We start from the raw sequence: 17982 nt of genomic DNA on the forward strand, positions 1-17982 counted from the left end.
GCAAGGAACAGGAGATAGAACCAGCATAGTCATAGAAACAAGGGTATCAGTCAAAGAATAGTTTTAAAGGCTTCCTTCCACAGTTCTAGTCAGGGAATATAGTAGAGTTTTATGTTAAATTAATAGCATATAATGTCCTTCCTGAGAATTCCTGTGCTCTCCAATTAAAGCCTCCCAGTCATGAACTAGGATTCTCCAAATTAAAATGTCTAGTTTTAAGATAAATAAGTCATGGGAATGTAATATACAGCATAAGGAATATAGTCAATAATACTGTAATAGCTTTGTACAGAGACAGATGGTTATCACTCATCGTGGTGATCATTTTGTAATGCATTTAAATGTCGAATCACTATGTTATACACCTGAAGCTAACATGACATTGTATGTCAACTACACTTCAATTAAAAATAAATAAAATATTGTAAAGCAGTTATACTCCAATAAAGATGTTAAAAATAAAATAAAGATCACTTTATTCAGTCGATAAGAATAATAAATATACATATACACATCTTTAAAGATAAAGATTTACTAGTAGTTTTCATTTCAAACCATACTATAGTTTTCTTTCGTTTTCTTTTATCCTAGGGTTCAATTAAGGACCAACTAAAAGCATATGGAGCTCTTACTGAGAATGTGACTAGGAAATACACCCGTCAGATTCTGGAGGGAGTCCATTATTTGCACAGTAATATGATTGTTCATAGAGATATAAAAGGTAAGTAATGAGGTATTTTTTAAGTACACAGTTCTTTTCTTTTAACAAAACATGTGCTGTGGTTAAGAAATTCAACATTTAATACATGCACCTTTAAAATACCAGGGGAAAACAGTTCCAGCTAGTCGTGTTGTTCAGGTCGCCACAAGAGGGAAGCTCCCCTGTTGGGGCTCACAGAATCAGTAAAGTTCAAATGAGCATGAAAATGAGACATGTTTTCACACATAGCGCACAGGCATTCGAACATAGCGGTTAAGAATAGGGGCTCTGAATTTGACCTGAATCAGATTCAGGCTTTATCCATCACCAGATGTGTGACCTTAGACGAGACAATCTCTCTATGCCTCAGTTCCTCATTTTTAAGGAGGGTGGTAATAGTGAACAGCTCACAGGATTCTTACAAGGATTAAATGAGTTCATGCGTATAACATGCTTAAAACCGTTCTTGGTACCTAGAAAGCACTCAAAAGTTAGTTACGGTGATGACGTACTTTATGCTGAGATCATATTTAAAGCTGAGGGAATGGACCTCATTACCTAAGGGAGAGAATGAGAAGAGAGACCAAGACTGAGCTTTGATAAACTGCAACTCAGTTAAGCTCACTTTTTAAAACTCAAAAACTCAACTGTTTTCATGGATCAGTTACATAAGGTAACTGCATGAAGTGAGACAAAATAGTGATGGAGGTATGTAAGTTTGAGAGTCATAAAACTCTGTCTGCAAAGCACACTGATAGGCTTCATTCTGTAAAAACCAGGTTGTGACCCGAATATAAAGATCACTTTATTCAATCATTTGACGAGAATAATGAACAAATACACAACACACATTTATAAATAATAAATTGAAAATTTTTTTTTCATTGGTCTTTCTAGGGGCTCTTATGAGCTACCAGGAATTTACTTCCTTTCTGTGGTATGTCACACCGTGAATATGGCCATATTCAGGCTAAAGAGAACATTCCTAACCAGTGTCTGGTCATAGAGTGGGATCTGCTGCAGAATGCCTGAGCCAGATCACATGTAACGAATGGACCTTACTAGTGAGTCTTAGGGGATGACAGCACGGCTCATGATCTGAAAGAAACAGGAGCCTGTCTTTCACCTCAGGGTCTACCCAGCTTAGGCAGACCTCAGCTATCAAGTCCAAAACCCGAAAGCTTAAAGAACCACATAAGGTGGTGACCATTTTGTAATGTACAGAAATATTGAATCACAATGTTGTACACCTTGCAACTAACATAGTGTTGTAGGTCAAGCATACTTCAATTAAAAAAATAAAACACATAGGAAAATGATTTGATTGTGAATTATTCTATTAGGAATAATCTATTCAAGCCAGTTTCTCTTTACCCCTGATAATAAGGTAAAGGAGCCGAGGGGAGCTACTACCCCCCAAGCGGATCCTCCTCTAACCTTGCCAGTAAAATGAGGAGGTTGGAAACAAGCTGATTTAAAAGCATTATAGGGGAAATATATTGATAAGAAAAATGTAAGGTATAAAATTGGATGAAGCAGTATGATCTCAAGTTTGTAAAATTAAAGTATGACTTAGAAGAACAATCTCTACATGATGAACAGTGGTTATTTCCAAGTGGCAGAGTGAGTGATAGTTGTTTTTCTCCTGCATGCTTTTTACTTTTTATGTATTTCCTAAATTTTTATAATGAGCAGTTTTTAAATGGAGAGGGCAAAGGAAAGCTAGTTGATTCCTTTTAAGTTTAGACTTATGAGTTCATAATGAAACCTAGGGTAAAAATTAATTGATCATTGTTGCTAGGGAACCAACTCATTATTTCATAATAGGGTTTCTTTATTGGACCTTTCTTTTATGAACTGTACTGAGGACTAAATAGTGGATGAAAGGAAACTTACCTTTATAAAAATATTTTGGCTAACAAATGAAGCAGGAATGATAGAATAGTACCATTTTACAACGACTAACAGATTAGTAGACATAAGCACTAAATATTAATAGCTGTTAACATCACTTCACACAGACAGTCTGTCATTACATACTTCCTATTCATAGACTATATCATTATCTACAAAGTAGTTTTGCCAAAAAAAAAAAATTTTGAACCTGAATCTGATCAACCCTCTAGATTCAGCTACCAAATTGGAGAATTATAGAACATATATATAGAACAGATGAACATGTTAAATGACTCCTTGGGATGGACTGAGCAAAATCTAGACAATAAGAAAGCTATAGGCAGACAGCTTAGACTCTTCATAAACTGCAAAGGAAAAAAAAAAGGTTGGAGGGAACTTTAGGAAAGACTTAAAAGATGTATTAGTGATTCTCAATGTAAGGACCTTATTTGGATTCTGATTTTTTGTTTTTAAAGAAAAACTGAAAAAACCACTGAGTGTATATTTAATAATATTAAAGGAGTTACTGTCTGTTCTCTTAGGTGTGATAAGAGTCTTTATCTTTTAAAGATATGGACTGAACTATTGATTGATCACGACGTCTTTCATCTGATTCAGATAGTATGAGAGGGGAAGAGGAGTGGCTGGAAGAGGTTGGGGCTGTGTGAGGGGTTCATATGCGGTTCGGTCTGCTTTTGTATATATTTGAAAACTCTCCTTCATAGCTTACTTTTAACATATCCAGAGTAAGTTTTTAAAAATTAGATAACTGTATTGGGAACCTGGCTATACATTTTCTCCTCAGCCCTTTGTATGGTTGGCCGTTGGTTCAGCATCGGTGATTACTCCCCGGAGATAGCTCTCTCTGTCTGTGACCTGCCTGGGCCTGTTCCTTCCCAGCTGGTAACCAGTAAAAACTGGCTTGTTTCTTGTCCTTCCCCAGGTTAAATATTTTAGACATGGTGGCTTTTTTTGACAGAGTCCTTCTTTAAGAATTGGACAGCGGGAGATGTTAAAAAGGCAGTGCTGTCTTAGAGAGTCCCTGGTACCACGGCATACTTAGGCTTATGGCATGCAGAGAATGCATCCTTAACCCTCCCCGGAGAGAGGCTTTGGAAAGCCTTCCTTGACTAGACTGGGAAATTTGCTGGGAGAACAGGAAGACAGGTACAGAAGTTCATGGCGGGGATGGCCAGTCTGTAGTCTCTCCAGTCTATAATACAGATCTTTTCCACTATTCACTCTCCTTCTTAGAGGCCATTAAAAAAAAAAAAAAGACAAATAGGGAATCTTTTTTTTTTAATATAAAATATGATTAAGGTTAGGAAGACTTAAAAATAATTGAGGTAAAATTTAGAAACTAAAATTAGGTAAGCTAATAAGCCGCTCATTTAAAAACAGTTTATAGAAAAAGCTAAAAATGAGAATAGAAATAATTTATGTATGAAGAAACTAGACTTACAATCCCAGAAAAAAGATTGAGTTTAAAGAATGATAAAGGGGGGAAAATAGAGAATAAAAATAAATGAACCTAGCTCCTAGATCTTGGTTTCTGATACCATTCTTCAGTAAACAGAACTAGTGCTCCTTGGAGAAATGGCTGATTCTAGAAGCGGTACAGGAGGTACACAAGGTGAGCCTGGAGCATCTTCTAGTACCAGAACGTAAGACGATACTAAGAAACAAACAAACAATCCAGAAATCAGATCAAGCAAGAACACAATGATTGAGGTATAGCAGAGGGACACAGGAGCCAATAGAGAGAGCTCCCAATGACCAAAGCTGGAACAACTTGAGCAAAAAGTCATTGGATTATAACCCAAAGTATAAAATAAATATCCATGTGTTCAGACTGATAGAAATGGATGGTTGAATAAATAAATGGGAGAGAAGAGACAAATCTCCCATGCAGAATAATTCCCAGTATATGTAACTACTAAGCCTGGAGCATAACTTCTCACTCCTGTACACATAGTGAACTTCTTCCGAAGAGCTAAGTATGGAAAAGGGGAAGGAGTGACTTTACAGGGGAGGACTCGGCAAACACCACCTCAGCCAGGCTGTCAAGGTCAGTTTATAATAAATAAAATTAAAAGTTTACTATAGAAGTAAATGAAATTTTAAAGCAGAAACCTCAAAGCTTGCTTAGATTAGATTTAAAATATACTATACAGAAATTGAGAATGAAGAATGAAAAAACTTTGATTATGAAGGTCCCTTAAGAGGTTCCTGAGGAGATGCTAGGTCCTCAGGGAAACAATCTATAGACATGGGCTTCTTACTTTATGACAGAGAAATTGGGGCCAAGAGCCTGCTACTTGCTCTCTTCATCCTTCTCTGAACTTCACATTCGCAGTCCTTTCCCCCTTTCTCTTCTTTTTCATCCTCGCCTCCCACTTGCACCAGTCCTTTTCGGTGGGAGAACCTTCTTAGGTCTTGAATCACACAGGTGACTCTAAATATTCAGAGTTCATGTAATAAATTTTTAACGCACACTGACTGTATGACTGGCATTATGCCAGGTACTGCTCGGAAGGTGAAAAGCAGCCTGATTTTGGAGACAGATTGAAGAGTCTGCTAAGTAATTTTCTGCCGTTCTTTTATGTTGTATTCCAAATTGCCAATAAAAATAATGAAATGAGGATATTTCTTATTTTAGGCGCAAATATTCTGCGAGATTCAACAGGCAACGTCAAACTAGGAGATTTTGGGGCCAGCAAACGGCTTCAAACCATCTGTCTTTCGGGGACAGGAATGAAGTCTGTCACAGGCACACCATACTGGATGAGCCCCGAAGTGATTAGTGGAGAAGGCTATGGCAGAAAAGCAGATATCTGGTAGGTTTTGATGGGGGATTTGACCGAAAGCACATGCCTTCTTAACATATTTCCACCCAGGATGGAATTTACTGAGGTAAATTTATTTTTTGTACTTTTGAGATAGGATGTCAGGATTACAGGGATTAATATCATTTTAATTATGTGTGTTTGAGGCTTAATAAGTGACTAAATAAATAGAGCTTTTGAACCTGTCTTCCATTCTTTAGGAAGGATCTCTTTTTTTTTTTTATTTTAACAGAGGACAACTTATTTTTATTTTTATTTATTTTAATTAATTAATGTATTTATTTTTGGTTGCGTTGGATCTTCTTTGCTATGTGCGGGCTTTCTCTAGCTGTGGCGAGCGGGGGCTACTCTTCGTTGCAGTGCGCGGGCTTCTCACTGCGGTGTGGCTTCTCTTGTTGTGGAACATGGGCTCTAGGCACGTGGGCTTCAGTAGGTGTGGCACACGGGCTCAGTAGTTGTGGCGCACGGGCTTAGTTGCTCCACGGCATGTGGGATCTTCCCAGACCAGGGATCGAACCCATGTCCCCTGCATTGGCAGGCAGATTCTTAACCACTGCGCCACCAGGGAAGTCCCAGGAAGGATTTCCTATTGAGCAAATTTCAGCATTAGAAAGCTATCTTCATTTTATTTCCCTGAAGAACTTTAAAAGTAATTAATCTTCATTATTAGTCTTATAATTCAGTTAACCTTTAATTACTTAATAATTCTAAGTTAGAACATAAAATGGCCATTTCCTACTTCCCACTGAGAAATTTTTTTTTTAATTTATTTATTTTTGGTTGCATTGGGTCTTCGCTGCTGCACACGGGCTCTCTCTAGTTGTGGCGAGTGGGGGCCACTCTTCGCTGCAGTGTGCAGGCCTCTCATCGTAGTGGCCTCTCCCGCTGCGGAGCATGGACTCTAGGTGCACAGGCCCCAGCAGTTGCGGCATTCCGGCTCAGTAGTTGTGGCTCATGGGCTCCAGAGCACAGGCTCAGCAGCTCTGGCGCACGGGCCCAGTTGCTCCAAGGCATGTGGGATCTTCCCAGACCAGGGCTTGAACCCATGTCCCCTGCGTGGCAGGCAGATTCCCAACCACTGCACCACCAGGGAAGCCCCGAGAAATTTTTTTGAGAGATATGCATTTTAGGCACCAAAAGACAAAGAATTTCTAGCGTTTGTATTCTTTGTAAGATAAAGACAAAAAACAATTATATTCAATGTCAGGTTAGAGAATTATATAAAGCAAAAATTATAAAATGAATAATATTCTTTGCCTAACAAATTTGAGAGCTTAAATTTTAGTTTATTTTCATTGATTTTTATGTTTAAACTACAGGTTTGTTTTTTTGTTTTGTTTTTTTTTTAACTCAAACACAGGCTGCTTACTTTATTATTTTTTTAAATTTATTTATTTTTGGCTGTGTTGGGTCTTCGTTGCTGTGCGTGGGCTTTCTCTACTTGCAGTGAGCAGGGGCTACTCTTTGTTGTGGTACGCTGGCTTCTGATTGCAGTGGCTTCTCTTGTTGCGGAACATGGGCTCTCCGCGCATGGGCTTCAGTAGTTGTGGTGTGCGGGCTCAGAAGTTGTGGCACGTGGGCTTAGTTGCTCCGCGGCACGTGGGATCTTCCCAGACCAGGGCTTGAACCCGTGTCCCCTGCATGGGCAGGTGGATTCTTAACCACTGCACCACCAGGGAAGCCCTGCTTACTTTATTTAACAATGAAAGAGTAATAACAGTAATTCAGTTGTAACAAAGCCATGAACAGAGCAATATAAAAACAAAGCTCAGATTGATTATCTCCTTTAAACAGGAAAAACCACCGTTAGTCTAGTGGTTCTCAAACCTATCCACACGTTTGAGGAATGGAGGGAAGGAGGAGGATTGGTGCTTAAAAACTAGCTATACCCAAAGCCCATATCAGAACAGTTATATGAGGATCTCTCAAGAGTGGGGCCCAGGCAAAGATTTTTGAAGTATTGTCAGGATTGAGAACTACAGGCCTAAAGTAATAAGCAATAAAAACCATGCCTTCAAAGCAATTCAAAAGAAGTTAAAAAAGAGAAATATGGTAAATTTCTTTCCCCTTATCCTGGGAAAAGGAGGGAAGCACCTATTCATTTCCTCATTATTTTTTATTCATTTTTGATTGCCCAGAGTTGAGTTTAACAAACCTCAAATATTGGAAGTTATGCAAACGTTTTACCCAAATTGAAATTCTCACTACTTTACATTTAGAAAGCTCTTTCAAAACAATACCAGCTTTCAGAAAGAAAAGCACATTTTAAGTTTGCATAGGTGTTTAAACTGTTAAACTAAGAAGAGTCAATAAAATGCACTAGAAAGTATTTCACTAATAACAGTTATTATAAAACAATATTAGTTTCAGGTACCACAAATTAACTTTTTGGTGCAACAAGAGGAATATTTGAGTGTTTCCCATCTGCTTCTACAACTGTCAGAATTCATTGAAGTCTAGACTGCAAACATAAATTTTTCTTCAAGGCTGCATACATGAAATGCTTCCCCTCTGACTGCCCTCTGCCCTTGACAAATCCCTGTTGGAGGTCCAGTAGTGTCTGCAGGCATATGTATCTTTAAAACAGACTTTCCTCATCTGTCAGGTGTGGGAATGATACCACATCAGGTATGGACATATTTTTTCCTTAAGAATAGATAAATTCACTTAAAGATGTCTCCTCAAATTCAGAAAACCCCTTTTCTCCAGCCCTTTCTGTCAGGTCTCCGTGTCAGTCGATCTTAATCGCCTCATTCCTGCCGCGAAGCCTTCTCTCAGGTTGTCTGCATTCGCGCCCTCAGTGTCCGCCCGACGCCAGGAGCGGAGGGGATTCTCCTCCAGTGCCGGGAGGGGGGCGCGGGGCGCGGGGCAGGTGTCCCCGCCTTCGGGTGCTGGCCGCGCTGCGGGCCGGGCCCGCCGAAGCCTCGGGCACCCCTGCGTCTTTTTGGCGCTTTGCGGCGGCCCGGGGACCCCGCGGGGCTGCCCGGGTTGCGGCGGCGGCGGCGCCTCGGCAACTCGGAAGTGAGGCGAGGGAGACGCTGCCAAGGCGTGTGGCCCGCCCGGCTCCGGCCCCGACCCCGACCCCCGGCCCTGGCCCCCGGCCCCGACCCCGACCCCCCACCCCCGGCCCCGGCCCCGGCCCCAGAGGCTCCGTACGGGAGGCCGAGCGCCGAGCTCAATTTTTACAGCCTTTTAACGAAACTTTACATTTGAAACCAAGTCGTATTTAAATGTATATGGACTCCACGCCTGTTTCTCATTTTGTAGTTAGTTAGCTGACCTCATGATGATACTGTTTGTGTAAGGTCTTTCTTTTATTTCTTCGTAGGAGCGTGGGCTGCACTGTGGTGGAAATGCTAACGGAGAAGCCTCCTTGGGCGGAATTTGAAGCAATGGCTGCCATCTTTAAAATCGCCACTCAGCCAACGAACCCGAAGCTGCCACCCCACGTCTCAGACCACACTCGAGACTTCCTCAAACGGATCTTTGTAGAGGCCAAACTGAGACCTTCCGCTGACGAACTTTTAAGGCACATGTTCGTGCACTATCACTAGCAGCCAGTAGCCTCTGCCGTGCCTCTTCCCGGCTCCCATCTGTTCGTTCACCTTCTCTCTGACTGCACTTTTCTTTTTTATAAAAAAGAGAGATGGGGGAGAAAAAACAGACAAGAGGGAAAGTGTTTCTCTTGATTCTTGGTTAAATTTGATTAATAATAATAGTATCCTAAAGTTTTTATATTTAATCTTTTTTTCCCTTACAAGAACTTGAAACTTTTTTTTTTTTTTAATTTTTATAATGTACTGATGTGGTTCAGAGACATAAAGCACTTTAGTACATAGTCACTCTTTTTAGTACAAAAAGATCATTTGGAATACCTAAAGATTGTAGAGTCTTTCCCTGTGTCACTGACAGATTGGCAGTGATGGGGAGACATGGAAAACAAGGAGAAGAAAATGATGTATAATTTGTAGTTTTTAGTGATAGTATTTAAAATAGATTCTTGTTTGTGGGGTTGAGCCCTAAACTTGAGTTTAGGATAGGTACTCAGCTTAAAGAATATAGGTTCCTTCTTGTATCTGTATTCTTTAGATCCTAACCTCTGTCTACCAAGCTTTTTGCTCAGTAGGACTCTTGATAGAAAATATGAATCTCTAGGAGGTATGTTTGTTTGTTAATCCTAACCAGTATAATAAGCAAATACACTATAATAGATCCATGTTACTGGAATCTATAAACCTTGAGGGATAGCTTTCTGCTTAAAAAAAGAAAAGATATTGTTTTATTTTAAAACAGATATGGGAAGTCAATAAGCAAATCCAAATTAAAAGACAAAAGGAGATTGCTCTAATTAAATGTGTAAGCAGTAGAAGAGACCACATTTGCCAGTCAACAGAAATAATGAAAAGAAGAACTAAGTGTTGTTTAGTGTATTTTAAACTGTGTTCTTTACCTGAGGGGGAAAGTCCCAAAAATCAAGGGGAAGGAGAAATAATCAAAATCATGTATACTATATCCTTCTGTTTCTAGCTCCTGATTCCCCATAGATAACATTGTTTAGGAAGTAAGAGTTTAACCTGGAGTAGCCATGTGTTAAAAGCTAGTGTCATGATATGAAACCCTTGTTCTTGTTCTTTGGATCACAGACTACTAAAGCACCTCAAAAAACAGTTAGCATGTAAAACAGTGGTTTTCATAGCTGGGGTGAGGATAGTTTTGCTTGGCATGTGGCAATGCCTGGAAACATTTTTGGTTGTCACAACCAGGAGGATGCTAGAGGCATCTAATGGTTAGAGGCCAGGGATGCTGCTAAACAAACTAAAATATACAAGAACAGCGCGTCCAGCCCCCCGACAAAGAATTATCCTGCCCCAAATGTGAAAAGTGCCGAAGTTGAGAAACCCTGATATACATACCAGCCCCAGTTATAAACGAAAATGGCCGTTTACAAAGCAGGTTCCTTGCAAAAAGTAAGTTTCAGAGAGTGATGTAATGCATAATGAGGGTTTTACAAGAGAAGATACCACTACTTCAAGTCGAGGGTGAAAGGTCTCAACAGACAGCCAGTAACAATCCTTTCCCTTCCAGCTGCATATTGCACCCAAATCAGTAACTTCCATTTTAGACACAAAATGAACTTAAACACGGAGCCTATTGAACTCAGTCATCTGTGTGTATTCTTTCCTCAAAAGTCAATTCATAATTGTGGGAAAAGAAAGGCATATTAAAACAAAGTATTAGCTACTTTATAGGAAGGTTAAAAACTGCCAGGTATTTCTAGTATAAGAGCAAGGACATTAAGCGAACGAGACAGCTGGGAAACTCCCACTATCTCTGATGGGACTTGTGCTACTGGAAAACATGAATGACATCAGTAATTTGGCCACTTGCAATTTTTTTCAACGTATTAAAGCAAATGCTAAGTACTTTATTTTTAAAGGTCTAGAAAATAGTATTCTTCTTGGAGGCCCTAACTGTGATGCCTTTCATGGGATTCATAAGGGACCTCAGATATTTTGTTTTCTGCTAAAAGGTATGCTCGTTTAGGAACTCTTTTAAAATACTTTGTTTCTGAAGTTAAGTAGATCTTGGTTTACTGTATCAAGGTCCTATCTGGCATTCCCTGTAGGAATATTTGAAATTCCATTAGCTAGTCTGAGAAGAAGTCAAAGCACAAATATAGTTGATAAAGCTTCTCACTTACCCTTACAACGAAAGGAAGCAGCTTGCAAGGAAGAACGTGAATTACTGGCCTCCTCCCCCTGGGAAATCAACTGCCAAATCTTGTGCTATAAACATAGTCCCCAAGGATGTGGATCTATTATAATTTCTTTATCTTTTATGAGTGAAGGCATCTCTTCTACTTGAGCAAGATCATGGTATCTGGACCAGTGGGCTTTTCCTTTGTTTCTTTGTATTGTGTGGTTGTGATTTCCTTTTGGCTCATTTTTGGTCTGTCAGGGTAATCAGCAGTGCAAAATATGAGACAGATGCTCTTTAAAGAGAAATCTTGGGAGACTGTGAAACCCAAAGCAAAATTGTTTGCTTTTTTTTCAGTCTTCTTTTTCTTTTTGAAATGCTATAGAAAATAAAATCACCTGAAAAGAAACTACTACTTTAACACTGCTGCACAAGACCTTTGTTTTATAAGAAAAAATATTATTAGCTATGGAAAAGTATTGTTCTTTATTGTAAAGACTTAAGAATAGACTAATAGTTTACAGAGTTATATAAAAATGTGATGTGAATTTATTTCAGACAAGTTGTAAAGGTACCAAAAACCACAGTAAAAGTTAATATATATAAAAACTACTAGAACAAAAAAGCTTAAAGTGGGGTGAGGTATGAAAGACCAAAATTAAATTTAAAACAAAATTTTCAAAGGAACCACCTCTATCAGGGGCAGTTAAAATAACACTCCAATTTTTTCTTTCTAATAATGGTATGGATCAACAAATGAAATTTGAACTTTTTAAGATGACTCTAAATGTATTTTGTTTTTTAAATGCACAACTGATTCTTCTATACTGTAATGTTTCTTTGCTGAGGCTGGAAAATGACCAGACTGCTAACTTTGTGCCTTTAAAATGCATTCTGCTTTGATAGTGGCAGACTTTTTGGTGCTGGAGAAGATTCACTAGCAGTCTTGTATGTGCTTTTCAGGAAATATCTTTCTACTTAGGCCTTGAGAGATTCAAAATGGCATGATTTAGGCTTGGACCAAATATAAGATCTTTTACATTGCAAACAAAGTGTATTGAATAAAAGGGTTGAAAAATATCATAATGACTAATGGAAGTTTTGATGATAATTCTTTAAAATGTATTTAAAAATATACAGACTTTGAAATTTTCAGTATGACTATCTTTAATTTTCCTCATTTACAAAATATGTTTCTAACCTGAAAAATGGTGAAAGACTACTGCCTTAGAAAGTTTTCAAAGGCACAGTCAACCTTACATAATTTATATAAGAGATTGGAATGTTAACGCACAGGCTGAACTATAAAAGAAAAATTAAAACTTATTTCATAGTAAATTGAATTGGCTTTCACTTGAAGGAGTCTTTATCTTATTCCCAGTAGAAGCTACATTAAAAAGAGGAAACTATTTCTTTAGAGTAGCTTTCTTCGCTACTTCAGCTCTTATATATGTCAGGTCTGGTGTGTCGTATCTCTGAGATGGAGTTGTTATAAGATACATGAAGTCGTTGAGAAAATCAAATCTGAATAGTTTATAGGACAACTAAGCTTGGGTGCAAAAGCCAAGATGTTCACCAGATGCAAACTCCTTGGCCCACCGCAGAATTCTTTGTCACTGATTTCATTTGGGACCAATAGCATGATATAAAATCACCTGGTGTCAACCAAGTATAGGAATCTATTTTTTTTTTTTAAATGTGGTGAATCCTTTTCATTTGCTTATTCAGTATTGTGGCTTATTATGTCGGGTACTAAATTAACTTATCCTTAAGGAGGTCACAGTCTAGGAGGAAAAATGGGCAAACAGTTACTTATTTTTATGGCATATCCTGAATCTGAAAGTTCAGCAATGATGTTTTAAAATGTTATTTCTTATGAAGTGAGGGAAAGCAATTTTGGGTAACCATTGGCTATTATAAACTAAAATGTCATTAACAACAGCAATTAAAAGTATCCCCAGATTGGAGGGATCCGCGTAGGTCAAGCAGCCTCTCTCTCAGGACTCCCTCTTATAAAACCCAGCCTCTGCTCAAACAGTTCCAGTGATGGGGGGGCATTTATTCCATTAGATAGTATTTTTTCCTGCTTTTTCCTTTAAAGAAAAAAATATTTTCTTTTGGTCTAAATTGTTAAAATACCCAAAACATTTGATAGAAATTGAATTCTGTCAACAGTGTTATTTGTACTAAGATCAGGAAAATTTCTTGAGATCTTATTGTTTTATATGAAGTTTGGCCTTAGTTCCAAATGCACTGTTTATATTTATTTGAATTTTAACATTGGTTAAAATGTCAGTGGAAAGCAATTTAATTGTTAATTTTTCGTAGTGCCTTTTTCTCTGTATGCCTTAATTTTGTTTTATGTCAATAATAATTCAAGTTACCCACCGAAATGAAGGTTTTTCCAAAATCAGTAGGCTTCAAGAGTTGATTTGGCCTTAGACTGTGTATTGGCCCTTAAACGTTTCTTAACGCCTGCTTCTTCCTCCTACCCTTTTCTACCTCTTTTTTTTTTTTTAATATGTTAGAAGAGAAACATTAGCATTGTTCTGTGATAGACACATTGCAGTTTTACTAGACACAAATTCCTAAGATAAGGATAGAAAGAGGTATTCTAATTCTAAAGAGACATAGTGAATTGTTTTCCAGGTTGATGACTTGATTTTCAATCACACTGGCACTATCCAAATTCTTTGTATGTCATGGTTCAGTTATGATTTTCAAAGCAGAACTAGAAAGGTGGCTTTTGTCCTAAAGAGGTCGTTTAAGTGGTTTACAGATGTTAAGGCAATGAGACTTAGGGCAATGAGCAAGAAATCCAGGGATAGCAAATTCTAATCCTTACTTTCTAACTAACATTTTGACTAAAACTCCACCTTACTTTTCTGTGAAGTGTGTGTGCGTGTGTGTGCGTGTGTGTGTGTGTCTGTGTGTGTTTGGAGTTGGGGCAGGGGTGGGAAGGAAGGAAAGGTGTGAATGTCCAGTTAGATTAGCCTCTGTTCTTGGAAGAACAGCTCAAATGTGTGTGACCTACTGATGATGGAATGCCAGCACATTTTCCACAAGTAGCTAGTACAAACGGTTGTTTAATAAAGGTATTTATTGTAAATTGCCAAGCTCTTGGTTGCTAAAAGTAGATTAAAATTGAATTTGTATGTGTGTATAATAGCTTATATATAATTCTTAAGTAGAAAGTAATTGGTTTTGCATAGTTCTTCATGAGCTCTTTGGAATAGAAATTCTGCCAGACATCATCAAAACAAGCTTCCTTAGCTTACCAAGTGTTCAAAAGGAAATTTTACCTCTTTTTTGGTTGGCTAGGGAAGGCGTGCTGTGAAGCCACTGTTCCTACTTCATAGTCGTCTTTAGCTTTGCTTTAACTTCTGCCACAGTCTGGACAGGATTCCATAATAGGTGTGAAAGTATCAGGGCCAACCATCTCTCTGTACTCACCTTTCAGAGCTGTAGATGGTAGTGAGCTGAGAACCTTCTCTAGGTTATAGTGAGAGCAGACATGGTTTCGTTTCAGAAGGTCGAGGGAGGAGTCGTAGCTATCGTAAAGAAAAGAATAAATTTTACCTGTTGCCTGTATACAGTCTCTTATGTAATTCTTCATATTTTTCATAATTGTGCATTTTAATTGACAGTAATGATATTTTTGTTAAAAACAGCAAAGGCATTAAATCAGTGAGTACTATTATTCCCTATGCCTGATGACTTCTTGTTTGTATTTACAATCTGTATTATCAGAATCACTTTAAACCAAAGCTTTTATATTCTCTGCACACACAGCCAAAATGATTAGCACTGTTACTTCTGCCCACCTGTAAGCTAATAGTATAAAAACGATAAAACAGGTACTAGTAGAATTTGTATCTCAATCTATCCTTCAAGTTAAAGACAGGTGCTCAGTGTTTGCATTTAGACATGCAGGAATTTACTTCAACTGTTATGGAACTATATAGACATTACGAGCTTGAGTTTGTACACGTGCCAATCTTATTAATGTCACTTGACCATAAACGCATGTACATTGACATATGATGCCTCAGGTTGGTGGCGTACTTTCTTCCTAATGTCTTAACATTTATGAACTTGTGTTTGACTTGAGGGGCATTTCAGGAAAGCTGTGAAGAAAAGTAGGTTATGGACTTTTTGTGCCATAGACACTTTGGAACGTAAGGACGAGTCTGCTCTCCAGCATACATGCAGAATTTGTCCCCAGGTAGGGTTTCTGAGTCCTTCATGCCAGCTGAGAACAGTCAAGTTGGTGACTATACTGAAGAGCACTTCTGTGTTCACTTATTTATGTAACTAACAATTGGTGACTTTAGCATTAGCATTACTTGGAGGGGAGGGAGAAGTAACAAAATTACATCCTAACTCTGTTAGATACTTAGGCTCCAAAATGGATTTGTCATGTTCTCATTTTTTCCAAAGACTTTTTCCCACCTGGAATATGAAGAGAGAACTAGTGGAAACATTTGAGCTGGGAAGGTTTATGGGCAAAAAAAAAAGTGGGCCAAACCCTTGCAATATACCCTGTTCAAGTGAAAGTACAGTGTCTAAGGATAAGAATACTTCTTTAAAAACAAACAGTTGTTTTTAATATAATCTTAATTAGTAAGTAAAAGGTTTACATTTTTTCTATTGCTGTTGGTTTTAAAATTTGCTACCCTGCATTCTGAAACATTATAAAAGAGTTAATACCAAAAATACTTTTAATGTCTGACATCTCTTACATTTCACATGGTTCTTTTTATTCAAATATCATTGTAAATAAAAGCAAACTTGGATAAATCTGAGAATAAACTTTTAATTGTTGCAAACTATGATTATCAATTTGTAAATTTACCCTTTGACCTAATGTACATTTTTAAATGTAGCCATTAAATTCTCTATATTTAATCCATTAGTTTCTCTCTGTAAACGTTTTTAACCTCAGTTGAATGCTGGGCAGTTTATAATTATGTACAAAGGTGTTCTTTTCCTATCAAGGTTGACTTTTTTGCACATTTTTGGAAATGTTTAATTTGTACACTGATTTACTACTCTGACCAATAATTGTTGATGGGTGTATGAGCATCATGAATGCGTGCATTGAACTACTGTCTGTGTCTCTACGTTTAAACTTCTTTCAAGATGTAGCCGTCAGTAACTGCACTGCTATTACTGACTTAAATGGACTTTCTTGCTTTTACAAAGTATACTTATCTATGGTTCTATCTTTGTTGAAGAACTCAGGAGTTCAACATCACTTTCTGATTTTATGTGTATTCTAAAATCCATGACTAAGTGGAAAGTATGCTTGTAACTCTGTGTATCAGGGGATGTGTGTGTGGAGATGTCTTTTTCTGTCTGTAGGTACATGTATATATCCCAGTAATTTCTTATTTTCACTTCTACATTTTTATGAACTTGTTTTATAAGGGTACTGTTTAGTTAGAATAATTAAATATATATAAAGCTTTCTGAGAGATTATTTACTATATGAATATATTTTCAGCTGGCTGATCAAAAATATTTTTTTAATTTTGTTTTTAACCATTCAAAATGTATTTGTATTTCCACAATTGGATGCAGATTTACTTAGATATCTATCAATTAAAATACTCTTGCAAAGAACAACATTGAATTCTCTCTGAGAATTCTATGAAATGCAAATTAAGAGGAAAAAAATAGGTTTTAAGCAGTAGCAAAAACACTGTCCACTAAAACAGTCTTTGAATTCTCAGAACTATGAAAAAATGTGAGAAACTAAATTATTTTGAAGAGATGTCAAGGTTTTTATATCTCCAGTTGCTGTTGGCCTGTCCTACTGTTGTTTTTGAATATTTCCTTTATTCTACCCCAAAGATTTCAACTTTCAGTTTTTTTCTTACTGGGCAAGGTCAGACCTCATTCATAAAACAATATATTGACAAATTCTGATTCTCTGTAATTGACTATAAATTGGTTTAGAAATGTCCAAACATACATTGTGTCTTTATACCGTACTGTGTATTTTAAGTAACTGGCAGAAAAAGAATTGGGAATTAAAGTTCCAATCTGACAATGTTGTTGTGCTTAAGGAAAACCTTGTTTTTAATATGTGGTACCATGTAAAATTACTTAAGTTAGGAATAAAGTCCACTGTTGAAGTTGAATGTCACTAAGCTTATTATGTTACGAGGAGCCGATATGATTAGAAAAACCTACCAGAAGCCAGATACAGTGTGGTGTGTGCCACATTTCATGCACATTTTGACTTTGTGTTCATTCAAAATTGTGCTTGTAAAAATGTATAAAATTTCTGAGTTTTACAGGTTTTATGTACTTGTTTTTTCTTGCTGGTAAATAGCCTTTTTTTTTTTTTTAATCTAATGTGAAAGAAACCATGTTTATATTTTGTTAGTGATCAATGACTTTGTTTATATGGAAATTTGTATATTGTTGGCACCATCTTTGTTTAGATTTATCGTGCATGAAGGCCTGCAATAATTAGCACAATGAAAATTGCTTTTTCTTACATGTTAGTTCATTTTTTGAAAGATTGTGGTGCAAAGGCTTACTCTAAGTAACCTTCTGGACTATGGAATGAATATAAATGAATGGCACTTTGAGTGTTAATAAAGCTGATATTTATTTCCACTGTGACTGCTTTGTCCAGATCTGTTCTTGGACACGTTGCGCTCACGGTTGTCTTTCCTTTGCCTGAGCTAATCACTTTGTAGGAGACCAGTAACAGACCAACCTAGAAACACTGCAACTAAATCTTCCCAGGATACAAGTTTATAATGTTCTACCCAACATACTCTGGCATATTTCTCTGGACACTTTGGTTACCCAAATCAGAGATCAACG

At 37.5% G+C, this 17982-nt stretch overlaps 1 protein-coding gene across 4 annotated transcripts in view; it reads left to right on the top strand.

The window, feature by feature from the left end:
- MAP3K2 (mitogen-activated protein kinase kinase kinase 2) overlaps window positions 1-17775 on the top strand; it is a 97100-nt gene extending 79325 nt beyond the window's left edge. For all 4 annotated transcript variants that reach the window (XM_082465873.1, XM_082465874.1, XM_082465875.1 and 1 more), the window contains 3 exons: window positions 592-721; window positions 5256-5433; window positions 8771-17775. In XM_082465873.1, the coding sequence (XP_082321999.1) occupies window positions 592-721; window positions 5256-5433; window positions 8771-8996 (534 nt within the window). In that variant the 3' untranslated portion in view covers window positions 8997-17775. The remainder of the gene's footprint in view (window positions 1-591; window positions 722-5255; window positions 5434-8770) is intronic.
- The last annotated feature ends 207 nt before the right edge of the window (window positions 17776-17982 follow it).

Source organism: Balaenoptera physalus (genome assembly GCF_965194825.1).
Source record: "Balaenoptera physalus genome assembly, chromosome: 6".
NCBI classification, from domain to species: Eukaryota; Metazoa; Chordata; class Mammalia; order Artiodactyla; family Balaenopteridae; genus Balaenoptera; species Balaenoptera physalus.